General features: G+C 37.9%; 1 protein-coding gene across 1 annotated transcript in view; it reads right to left on the bottom strand.

Annotated features, from left to right (window-relative positions):
• The window catches only part of Kcnh5 (potassium voltage-gated channel subfamily H member 5), a 300,402-nt gene that overhangs the window by 66,390 nt on the left and 220,429 nt on the right, over positions 1-13,583 (bottom strand). Inside the window, exons 9-10 of the mRNA XM_006973162.4 lie at positions 11,852-12,104; positions 630-826 (exon numbers count right to left, since the gene is read on the bottom strand). Of these exons, the coding sequence (XP_006973224.1) occupies positions 630-826; positions 11,852-12,104 (450 nt within the window). The remainder of the gene's footprint in view (positions 1-629; positions 827-11,851; positions 12,105-13,583) is intronic.

Genomic DNA, 13,583 nt, shown 5'->3' on the forward strand with positions numbered 1-13,583 from the left:
CACATCTGGAATTAACTAAATATCAAGGGGCTGAGTACACCTGTGAGAGGTTTTTTTCTTGATTGAATTAGTGGGAAGGCCGACCCTAAATCTGTATCTCTTGAGGTGGGAAGATGCACCTTAAACCTAGGCAACCTCTCCTGGTGGCAGCTATGTAAAGGAAATGGAAGAAGGGATATCTGGCTGGCTGCCTGCTTCATACTCACTCTCTCTGGCAAGTTCATTCCTTCACTGGTATTAGAGACTATTCTTTGGGATCATGCTGTATATTGAAGACCACTTAGACACTCAGTCTTGTGGACTGAGCAATTACTGGATTCTTAGACGTTGGATATTCTGAACCCTGACTAATGATATGCCATGCCATAGCACAGTTTCCAACCCCATTTGTTTCTCCCCAAGTCTGTTTTTTTCATTTTGCATCTTAATTGACAAAGAATCAAGTATTTACTCAGATAGAGTATCTTCTCCCTGTAAAAGCAAACAACACAAATAAAAGGAAGGAAAATTACGTCACCCCTACAGATGGGGATGTACCACTTCAAAATGAAGCACTTTCCATCCTTGGTTGATAGAACATAGCCGGCTAGCCCCCTGGATACTCATAAGAGAAAGTAGATACGACATACCCGCTTCCTTAGGTTGCAAGTGAGAGTGAGGTTCCTTGAAAATGAGTTTGCAAATGCTGTATAGAAGTCCAGGACCTTGAGCAAGGCTTCTCGCTTGATGATGTGCAGGTCACAGTAAGTCAGAGCCCGGACATTGGCACAAGCATGAGCAAGTGTGGTTTCCTTCCAGAAGATGTCTCCAAACACATCACCTTTCCCTGGAAAGCAGGGTAAGACAACAGTGTCAATCACACCCCCTAGTGTTATTTGGTTTAATAGATAATGTTGAGCTATGTAATTCAGAGCACAGGCCCCTCTATATAGATAGAACAGTGTATAGCACTTTTTCATCATAGTAACATCCCCTAGACTTCAGTTCCTGATGGAAACCTGGTGTTGGGAAAATGAATGCAATTCACTGGAGTAGCTAATACCCTCATTGTAACAAATAATTTCAATAACTTTTGCAACATTAACTTTTCCCATCTGATTAGAAAGAGGAAAAACAACGTCTTTTTCTCTCTCCCACTCTTTCTAGGAAAAAAATAACAAAACAAAATGCAATACCCAAGAATGTGTTGTTATAGCATTTCTATATTTATAACAGATGCAATGCACATTAAACCAAATTACTCAGTAATGTAGAACTACACTCCAAGCACACTAAGATATGTCATGTCTCTGTCCTCAAAGCATAACCTTCTGTCTCCACATAGTTAACCTGACAAGGTCTCAAGGTCTGGCTCAAGAGCACCTTGACCATGACCCCTAAGCTTAAGAAACTAAACTGTGGGGAATGATGAGGGATACACACTTGTCATCCCTCAGAATAGGAGAAATATTCCCATGCAAGAGTCAAATGTGGATGCATCTTTAAAATTCTAGAATTGCATGAATCACCAATTCACTTCAGAAGCACCCCATCCCTGAATGCCCAAGAAGACTCCACCATTCCAAATCAGAAGTCCTTAGTTTTACAAAGGGCTTGAGGAAATGTCAAATGTCAATTATCCTCAAAGGCCCTTCTGCTAGGAAGGTTCCCTAAGAGCCCTCTGGCTTCTAAAGTTCAGCCATCTGCTTTCTTTGTTCTGTTTCTGCCAATGTGTGTTAAGATGGAAAAGACAGGAGGAATGTACCCCAGTGGGACAAGCTTTCCTAGAGGCGTTCTGTGGATGATTTGTTTTCTCTGCATCCTAATCACACAGAGGAACAAATACCTATTTATATCGTGCAGATTAAAATCAGAACAGGGGAAAAGAAGAAGTGTTCCATAAAACCCCCAAGCACAATCACACCACTAGAAACGAAAGTGGGTGTAACCAGAGAAATGGGAGAAAGAAATGGGCATAGAAACAAAGAAGTTGGCCAAGTAATATCACAGATTCTTTGCCCAAATGGGCAGCTGGGAAGCTCTTAGAACATAGCAGAGTCGCAGCAAAGGGGCCAACCTTAACAGGCACTCTATGGTAGATGTAGAAGGCATGAGAGTTTCTCAGAAGGTGTTCCGATCACCATGTGGATCACACGATCAGCAAAAAATAACCATGATAGCTACTTAATTTATTTTCAACAATCCACTTGTATTTCAACCCACTAAAAAAATCCTTACAGTTGGTGTCACTGTTTAATGACTCAGTTGTTTGATCACTACAGTTGTCCAAGGAAATAACATTAGAGACCAAGTAGGTAAATAATCAAGGGACACAGTATTATGATAACCTGGAGAGATCGATGACAGATGCATCATAATACCACATCCAATTACGAACATCTGTAATCTGAAATCTGTATGTGGCATTCTCTTTAAGCTGGCAATCACAAATATACATATTCTAATTGCATAATCAGAAGTGCTAAATGTACTTGGGAAAACACTCACAGAACTAGTATTCATAATAGTCCAGCAAAGTGTGGTAAGATAAAGGTCAATGAATAAATAAATTATAATATAGTAGATAGCCACTAAGTAACAGATTGCATGAGATGGTATACAGAATGCTCATATTACAGAAATATGAAATCAGTACAATTACATTTTGTATACAACACACCCTACCCCATCACTCATGTATATATGTACATAAAGTTTACAAGCAAATGAATTAATGTGGTAGCATCTCTCAGAATTATGGGAACAATGCATGAGTTTCTCTTAAATCTGTATGCATTATTTTATTAATAAAAGATATAAATAAAAATTATAGTAGCAAAGATTATAATGCTAAAAACATAAGTTTTTAATAAGACTCTTTTGATCCACCTCCAGCTTGTTTGGGTTTTATTTATTTGTTTGTTTTTAAATCTAGTAAGGTAACATATTCTATACTTTTTTCAGACTCTTAGTTTTCCTTAAAGAGATGGAAAGGGAGTTACATTTCTTCAGATTCATTATATGACACTTTCTCAAATTGCCAATTATAATATCATCTCTGATCCATTTGTAAATGATGAACTATCTGATTTTCAGGTATGCTATGCTTTAATACTAACTAATGCATTTGACTCAGTATTCTCAGTTCAAAGAATTAAAAAGTTTAGAGCCATCACAAGTAACACAGTGTTATAAATCACAGCCTGACAGTTTAAAAAATGTACCATATGTACAAAAACAAAAGAAATTACAAAAATATGTGTAAAATATCAATGAATAAAGACTTAATTCATTTTGAAATGACATACAAAATGCTTATCTTATGATACTAGATCAAAATTGATTAAGTAATTACATGGATGAATCTCTAATTCATTCATTTCTTTTAGATTTTCCAAATTAATAGACTATGGGTTTTTAAAGCATTCTCTTAGAATATTCTGAATTTCTTTGATGACTGTTGTGATGCTTCCCTGTTCATTTCTGTTATTTTGGGTTGTCCATTTCTTGATTTTGATTAGTTGGGTCAAGGTGCTACTTTCATAGCACTAAAAAGTGCCAAGCAAACATCCAAGGGAGGGTAGTAACCAATAGTCCTACCCACCCAGGATGCTAATAAATCACAACAATGACCAGCATAGCACAATAACCGAAAGGGTGCAATAGTGGCACCCATACCTTGGCAGTCACCAACAGCTCTGCAACTGGACTTAAGGCCTCTTCGATGAGAGAGAAGTCATGTCTGGTACTAGGAGCCCTGCCAACTCCCTGGGGCTAGTGAGGTCATGGTTCTTGAAGAAGACCTACTTTACTAAGTCAGCACAAACTCTAACTGCCTCTAACAGCCATAATAAAGTTTATCAAAATAAAACTAGTGTGCCGAGACCAAAAGTATTATCAAGAAACGTACTTTTTAAAGAACGTTTTCATGATAGAATCAAAGTACATTGTGTAATTGTGCTATGATGTATAGTCCATTATGATGCAATTAACTTGTCAATCAAAAATAAATTTAGATAAAAGATAAAATGAATGAACAACTAAAAGAAAGCACATTTTAGTAATAAAAAATAAAGTTTTTTGAGTACTATGTCCATCTCTTTTTTCTTTCTGTCATTCCCCAGTTTACTATATAACCTTTATCAAAAAGAGCAAAACCAGCAAACTCATTCATAGATACACAGTAAAATTTTAAAGAATGTACAAATATAAAAATATTAGAGAACTACAGCAATATCCTATCCTCAGAATAGTCAATAAATACTCAATGATTGTAAGTGGAGACCAGGAATTTAAAGATACTCAGTTGCATGAGTAGAGTTCACTCTTATCAAAACAGATGGTTGTTAATTTGTAGGCATTCAAATATTAATCAGGTATTTTGTTTTACCTAGCTGAAATATTAAAATCTTATTTCTACTTCAAATTTTTAAACTGATCTCTTTTTGAAAATCTAAGGATCAAACTCAGGGGTCTCAAGCATGCTAGTCAAGAGCTCTACCCCTGTGCTTCACGTTCACTCCAAAATCATTCATCATTTTGGATTTATCACTCCAAAATCAAAATCATTTAAAATCATGGATAAAAATATCTGTGATACAAAGAGAACAATAAGAAACAAGAATATTAACTCATGACAAACTTTGTCCCCTACTTCTGCTAAAAAATGTTAGAGACACATAACAAAATTAGCAAACGTGAATAATTCTACTCCCATCATCAAAGTTCTCATTACATAATACCTGATGCTAACCATTACATGGCATAAAATTTCCCTGAGTATATGTGATATGTAATCTGGACATTAGCTTAATCATTTACTTCAAATTATACTTGCTCTATCCAAACAAGTCACCTAATATAGTGATTCAATTCACAGCAATCTTCTATTACACTTCTGGGAAGTTGGTCATCATCCAAGTCAATGAATTATTTATCAGGTGTGATAAAAACCCATTAATGCTCTTCTTCTTCAAGGCATATTATAAACTTTATACATTCTGAAAAAATTTACAAACTGTGGACATGTGGCAATATGCATGGAATACCCAATAAAGATGCACCTTCTCTGCATGGCAAAGATTTTACACATTTTCAGGCAAAGAAACTCCTATTCATGTTCATGACTATAGAATATCTGATGCTAGATTTTAGGTCAGTTCCTGCTGGGTACAAGTCACGTCAGCTGTAAACATTTTGGAGCTTAAGCAAACTAGCCTCCCTCAAAGCCCTAAAATAGGAAGGAATCTCACACTTGACAGGAAAGCTGTTGTTTGGTCTATTTATATTTTCTCAGTTCTTTGCATCGAGCCTTATGAAGTATTTCACTGCTGAACCACAGGAAATGGGATTGAAAAATAGAAATTAATGCTTAACATCCACATAGTAAGAAACTGTAAAATGGAAAGACAAAACAGAGCTAGAGTTACAACATGATTAAAGGAGTAATATAAGTCCTAACCTGCTTGGGGATTGTGGTACCCTATGGAGCTAGTTAGCATCCAGATCTGGTTTTTTATCTTTGACCCATTCTCTAGTGAGTTGATGATATGAGTTTTTAAATGCATAAAAGTCATCACAATTATTCCTTGGTTAGAGCAACTACCTTACCCAACAGATCTTTTGAACTTTACTTGGGTAGTTTCTTGAGTGTGTTTAGAGCATGACCATCATTCTATTTGATGAGTTTTCCATCCATATTTGATGAGAGCTTATTTCAGCTTATAATTCCACATTATAGTCTATTACTGAGGGAATACAGGGCAGGAATTCAAACAGGGCAGTAACCATGAGTCAGGAACTAATGCAGAGGCCATGGAGGAGTCCTGTGTATTGGCTTGCTCTTTGTGGCTTGCTCACCCTGTTTTCTTGTAGCACCCAGAACTACCAGCTCAAGGATGGCACCACACACGGTGAGCTGAGCCTTTCCATATCTGACATCTAAATAAAGAAAACACACCACAGGCTTTCCTACAGGCCAACCTGGTGAGAACAATTTCTCAGCTGAAGTTCCCTGTCTCAAAATGAAGCTAGACTTTGCCAAGTTGGCATAAAACTAGCCAGTAAAGGCATATGTAGGTAATTAATTTGTAACCATGATGAATTAAATTAATATATATTTACTATCTCAGATAGTGAATATGTGCATTTGTTCATGGGCCAGGAGTGTTAAAAATTAACAAATTTTAACAAAAGTTTTAACAAAAATCCCTAAAAACTACAATAGATACTCAAGAGGAAGTGCATGCAACCAAAACTTAGCACTACAGAAATTCCGCAAATCATAAAGATAGGGGGGAAAAAAGGAAAGAAAGGAACAAAGGTGACAGAAACAGCTAGAAGACAAGTAATAAAATAGCCATTATCCACCCAGCCATAAGAATGCTGAATATAAATGGATGCAACGGTACAATCGAGGACACAAAGGGGCTGAATGTAATCTCTGTCCAATTGTGGCCAGAGGTGACAATAATAAATAACAGAGCCTGATACATAGTAATAATAACTGTATGCTGCCAAGAGTCAATACACTTTATCTTTGAAGATACTTAAAAACAGACTTTAAGAACTTATTCAACTTCATTTAGCAATGAAGAGAGTAAGCGTACTGATAAAAGATAAGATAGACTTCTAGAAAACAGTGATCACCAGAGACAAAGAAGGTCATTGCTTAATGATGTTGAGACCAATTGTTAAGGACATATAACAGTTGTAAATATATGTAGTGGTGTAGCATATAAATATATAAAACAAATATTCTTTGACAGGAGGAAAAGAAGGAAACAGTAATATAGTATCATTTGGAGATTATAATACCTCACACTCAACCATGGTTTCATTAACATAGCAGGAAGTTAACAAGGAAACACTGGACATGAATGGTATTTACTTAATTTATTAGCCAGTGCATCACTATAAGAAAGCATGGAAGTCAGCTTATAAGCTTTATTATGAACACATATTCATAAAACTATTCAACTTTAGGTTTTTCAAATTTACATTTTTAAATGGACTTTGACTATTTATAAACTCTAAGTGCTATGAAGAAATATTTTAAAGAAGGAAAGAAATATATCAAGTATCAAAGCTAACAGTTTTCCAGGTATGTTATACTTGAATCCTTTTTATTTTTATTTATTTTTATTTTACATGTGTGTACAATTCAGTAAAGAGCATGGTAGAGAAAGGGCATAACACGCGTCAGGCTAACAAGGAAGGCAGCGAGCAGGGTCTGAGCATCCTCGTCACCCATGCAAGCTGTTACGTTGAATCCTCAAGGCTGGAAAGCCGTTGGCGAAAATCCCAAGGAGATGGGTATGATGCCCTAGGATCATGGCTATGATTACAGCCTATACAGAACTGGGGGTTGAGGCTGGGGACAGATTGTGGGCAGTGACAGCTTTGAACAAAAACTATAAGAGCAGTAATAATAGTAACTGATAGTAAAGATAATGTTAAGAGAACTGAAGAAGAAAGCTGGGAGACAGCTCAGCTGGTGAAGTACTTGCCTTGCAAACACTTGAGTGCACTCTCCAGAACTCATCTAAAATAAAGCTAGGTTTGTGGCACACACTTTCCAGAGTTGGAAAGTACAGACAAGGAGGTATATGAGGCCCAGTGGCTGGCCAGCCTCACTTACTTAGCAAGCTCAGGGCAGTGAAAAATGCTGCCTCATAAACCAAGGTGGATGATACATGAAGAACAGCACTCAAGGTTGTTGTCTCTCTTTAGTGCATATGTACACAGACACAAACACACACGTGCATGCATGCACACATGTGTACACACACACACACACACACACACACACACACAATACAATAAAAGAACTTGGTTTAAAGAATGCCGTGGAGAGGGTTTGAAACTACCAGAAAGACAAGCGCTTGCATATCTCTAGTGATATCTGCCACATAAGGAACTCTGAGGTAACATTTGGAGCCCTAGACAAAAGATTTAATAAACACCACTTGAACAGTTAATATCAACATGATTTAAAATGGGGTAAACATGTGCTTCCAGAAAAAAAAGAGCAAATCTGTTGACAATACTGACTCTTGTCTTCATAATATGTAGGTCAAATCTACATATTTCACAGTTCATTTTTAAAAAGGGCATATGAAGAGAGAGCAAGGATGAAGGAAGGTTGCTTCTAGAAGCTTAAGGTACCAAGCCCTTGACTTCTAATAGCAAGGGGACAGGGAAAACAATAACCACAGCTAAATGTCATATTTTCCCAGTTCTCAGAGTGGCAAAATATTATTCATTCATATCTTTGATTTGATTTTTTTGTTTGGAATAGAATTAAGGTACAGATTCTGAATTTTGAAAACAATAGTTTATGTTTCCTCTGAAAATGCACAAATGTTTACAAGACATGATTCTTAAAGAACCATTTCCAAGTAGAGTAAAATCTTGGCCCAGCTCATCTTCCTCATATTTCTAAATTCACTTCCATCTCATCTTTCTTCTCTTATGCCTCCTTCTCCCAAACTCCCAAGAGCACCCTATCCCCTCATCTAAGGTGTGGGATACTAAGCCCTACATACACACTCACAGTTCACTTAGAAACTTGAAGTAAAGTTGAAAGCCATAGACAGAGGTTTTTTTATTTTAAGATTCTAACCCTATGATTCTAAGAATCAATAAAGACAAGAGAAAAGAAGAAACATGAATAAAACAAAAACCTAAATCTCAGGAGCAAGGCCTATTGTTGGTAGCAAGCTACTATTTTAACAGTCCCTGAAAGGTACAATATACTTGTCAAGACATTTAGAAGTAACCTGGCTATTTCCACCACACCAACACATCTATTCGCGTTAAGTAATTATAGAGTAGAAACTAAAAAGTAAAAAGACATTAACGAATATAAAATATGTATGCATCATGAACTTAATTTGGAATTCTTTGTGTTTCATACGAAGTGGGAAGGTCACAGAAAAAAATTGTGTGGAGGTGTAAGAACTGAAAAGAAATTCAACTTGGAAAAAGACATCAACTGCAATTATATTCATATGCCCTATTTAGGGAAAAAAAAAACCAAAACATCCTGAAACCATCCCCCAGTGTGAAAACGAAGGTATTTGTTGACTGCATTTTTTTTATCTTTCCTCTAATTAGTAATGCTTCAGAACTTACTCATTAAACTGTTTGGCACTTTGGACACACTAAAGAATTATGCCCTACCAAGAGACTGCATAGAAGCCAGAATCCCAAAGAGTAAGAATGCACCTGCTTCCGAATCCAGAGGTTTGAATTAATTTTAAAATGGCCTCCCTTCTCTCCTCTTCCTTTCTCTATGGCAAATGCGTCCATAACAAGGGAAGCAAGGCTGCTGAAGGAAGTTATAGAAGATCTGACCACTGACTTATCAAGCTACAAGGAAAGGGAGAAGTGAATAGGGAGAAGAGGGGAGAGAGGGGGAGGGAGTGAAGAGGAGAGGAGTGGAGGAGGAAGGGTAGAGAGAGGAGGAAAGAGGAGAGGAGAGGAGGGGATGGGTCCAGGGTGATAGGAGGAGAGGGAGGGAAGTGGAGGGGAAGAGTTGGGGAAAGAAACAGGAGTTGAGGACAACAAAGACTGACTACAGATTACTTGCCACCTGGTGTTTTTTGAAATTTCTTCCAACTTGGAATTATTTCAAAGCAAGCTAATAAAAAATTTAAAAGGAACAAAAAGAAAGGAGAGAGAAAGGGATGGGCAGTCCTCACATGCCAGTGTGACTGGTGAGTTAGCCAGCATCCACCTCATCCTCCGCGCCTGAAGCATTGTGCAGGAGTCTTAAATGTTAAAAAGTGTACCCTAATTGCCTCTTGGCGGAAGTCATCTCTCCTAAAGTCCCATTAAAAAAATATAAAAGGAAGAAGGTTGTCAGAGAGGTGTCCACCAAGTTTGACTCATTAACTTAGATACAAACAGTGTCTGAATCCCAAGACCTGGGAAAAGAAAGATCCAAAAATACACACTCAAAGAAATAAAATGTGCTAAACAGATGACGGGACTGGCCTGGACCCCGGGGGTCCTGTGTTCATTTTTAGGGTGTCAGTGGGCAAAGCCAGCTACCATTTCCTTTTCAAATACGAGGGAAATGCATTTTGTCCATCTCACTGAGCAAATGGCTCCATTTTAACAGTCCTAAGCCAGAGGTGCTGTCCTCACAGCTTTGTCCAGCCCTTTAGAGGAGTTACCAGGGTGCAGTGGGATGAAGTAAATGAAGCCAAATAAAGGGTAGAGTCAGCAGCATTCACTTTCATACCATAATATTTGACGCCTGTTTTCCCAGCATCCCCTCCTGACAAGGTCATTAAGGAAAAGATGAATGCGTCTGTTCAGGGGTTTTATTTTATCATCCTCCTTAAGCAAACAAGAGTGGTCATAGCATGGATATGCTTCATTTTACCACAAAGGGCTGTTCCAACGATGTGCAGCTTTTAGGAAAGATTCTGCCTCCTTTAGACTCCAGCAGACAAAAGCTAAAGGTAGCATCAAGTAACCCCAGAGTGCTGATTCCCCAGCACCCTATTATTTCCTTACAATCATATTTAAAGAAAAAGAATCCCTGCAAGAGACTTCACTGTAGCCATAATATTATATTCAAACAGTTAAAGAAACCTTTGCAAACAATGCTATTCTATTCTTTGCAGCCCCGATCCATTTTTCTGCTACTGTTTTTATAGAAACCACTTTCCTGTAAAAGGTCATTTCTTCTCCATTCTGAATTCCATATTTTCCAAATAATTGTACTTTTGAAATCAGGTTTGTTTTTGTTTATTTTCCCCCTTGGATTCCACGATTCCACATCAGCTTTCATCTTTGCCTTCATGGTTTCTAAAACCCACCAGTCAGTTTTTTTCTTGTGAAAATCAGTCAGGCTATAGTAGTTTGACCTCAAGTAGCAAAAAAATAAAAAATCCAATAGTTTAAAGATTGAACTCATTTTTCATGAGACACAAGCCGTGAAAAATATGATCAAAATGGAGTTGACATTGTGCGACTCTAAGTAATTTTACTTGAGAGAAATACAAGGGGTGATGTTCGTCTGACCTCTCATTTCTTCCTTTTTTATCTGTGTGGATTCCATGAACCCGCTGCAGGTACTGGAGCAGAAAGTGATCTAGAAGTTCATTCAGCGAGTTTGTTTACCAAAATGTGCATCTTATACTATGGTCACTGTGCTTGAAGTTGTTGTTTTATTCTGTCAAGTTTATGGAGTGTTACTGCCTTTATGTTACTCTATTGGGATCGTTACCTACTAAGTGTCTGATCTTTAGGATAAATTATTGTCAACCAACTGATTTTCCTGGTTAACGAAAACAGATGAATGGGACCAGTTTTATAAAGCTAAATTGAACTTCCTCCCATTGTGCTCACTCCTGGGAGTCTCATTAGCCTCCTCAGCACCATCTTCTTCAGGATTCACCCAGAACCATAGGGTGTAGGATGATGTGTACTCAGCCCTCACTTGATTACTAACTGGTTGGGCAAGTCTTCTTTCTCAGGCCTTGCGGGGGCTCTTCCCTAAAGGAAGGGGCTGAACTAGATAGATCTGTTGCCCTCTGAGACCAACTCCCTGACCTGCTGATCTGAAAAGAGTTCCAAAATTAAATTCCCACTTACCAATGAGGGTGGACAAAGCCCCTTAGATTGTGGTCAGCTTTTGTCTAAGTGAACGTAATTCAACCCTACGTTCCGGGTTAGCTGTGACTGAGACTAATGTTCTTTGCTGAAACAGCGACCAGTTTTCACTGAAATTCATTATCTCATCAGTGACCCTGTTTCTAAAGTCACCAAACAGAGGGGATTTCTGTTTGAAACTTGAGAAGCTGAAACTCCAGGACTGTGACGCACTTGTTACTACATGAGGAAAAGTTCACAGTACCTAAAATAGCCACCACTTCGTCATCCTGGATAACTTCCAAGGACCCCGACACCACAAAGCAGAGGGCATCCACACTTTCTCCAGCATGGTAAATCAGGTCCCCAGGAGCACAATGAATGGTTTGGAACTCCACTGCCAAGGCACGCAGACACCCGTCACTGGCCAATCGGAATGCAGGGTGTTCGTTAAAAACCTTCCTGTTCAGATGAACACAGATGTCGGCTCTCATGTCCTTGGGACAGATGGAGAGGACCTGAAGAGAGTGAGAAATGAGTAAGTGAAAGGGGAAGATAAAAAGTCTCTTTCAGAAGAAAACAACTTCACAAACATGCTTACTGAATACTACGTCCACTAGGCAAGGTGCTAGGCACCTGGCCGGCCCTCAGGTAAATTGGGGTCTAGTGAGATGCACTGATGTATATGCAGACATCACAGCATCAGATCTCATCACAACACAGTCCATGTCACAGCACAGCACAATGCAGTGAACGCTTGAGGAAAAAATGTTTCCCTATTGTAATAGAAGTCTTGAGAGGTAAGGAAGAGCCTTGGCAAAAAAGTTATGGTCAATCCTGGGAACATGTGCATACAAGTAACATTATACAAACTGAGCACATTACATTTATTTATTTAGGAATATATGTGTGATATATATATATATATCGACAATTATAGAAAATGAGGCCATGAATTTGGAAGAGACTAGGGGTTGACTGGGGGGGATGGAGAGAAGAAGAGGCAAATAATATAATTATACTATACTCTCAAGTCCTAAGTTTTTAAAATAAATAAAAATGTTATTATCCTCAATGTCAATTAACATAAAATACTAACATTCCTTTCAATCCAGCCAATGATTTAGAATTATTTTATAACTACATCAAGATATGACTATTATATGTTAGCAGAGACAGGAAGTAGATATATATTAGCTGACCGTAAGAAAATAAAATCAACAAAAATGACCCAGCACCTCAACATTCTAAAGGCTCATATGATACCACTCTCTGTATTTCTTCAGTCTGAAAAATTTTCCTCCTATAAAAAAAATGTCCAGGGATAGAAATGGGTTTAAGGCACAGACAACCAGACATATCTGTAAGCAGGACAGACAGTCTTGCACATGCAATTTTATTACAAAAAGATTCTGTGTTAGAGGGTAGCAGAATTCGAGTTCAAGGTGCCCTATAGGAGGGACAAATGGCAGAAGAACATTTGGAAAGCAAGGTGTAAGGAGCTTTCATTGACTGTAGCATTTAGAACCCTATGTTAAAATGGATATTATCACTTTTTAGAGTATGTTTTTATTCTTTTACATGCAGATCATGGCTTGTAGTTGCCTTCATCCCCTCCTTTTCTTGTTGAAATCCTTCTTTGTAACAAGACCCCCCTCTAATTTTCAGGTTGGGGTGTTATTAGGGTGTTATTAGGGTTGCCTATATGAATATGGGTAGGAGGTTACATACTGCAGCACATGCAGCTTATCAGTAGGTACACCACTAAAGAAAACTGCTTCTCTTCACCACAGCAATGATTAACTCCCAATAGTAATCTCTGCAAGAGGTGGGACTATCATCACATCTAAACAAAGAATCTCAGCAGTCAGGACTATCCACCTTGTAGATACATGTGAAGGCTCTTCCCCCTACGCCCTTGATAAAACTAATTTTAATAAAGTTTCGCTTTTATAGATTTCTATCTTCCAAGGGTAAAGCTAAGTTGATTTTCTCCA

This window comes from Peromyscus maniculatus, chromosome 14 (assembly GCF_049852395.1).
Source record: "Peromyscus maniculatus bairdii isolate BWxNUB_F1_BW_parent chromosome 14, HU_Pman_BW_mat_3.1, whole genome shotgun sequence".
NCBI lineage: Eukaryota > Metazoa > Chordata > Mammalia > Rodentia > Cricetidae > Peromyscus > Peromyscus maniculatus.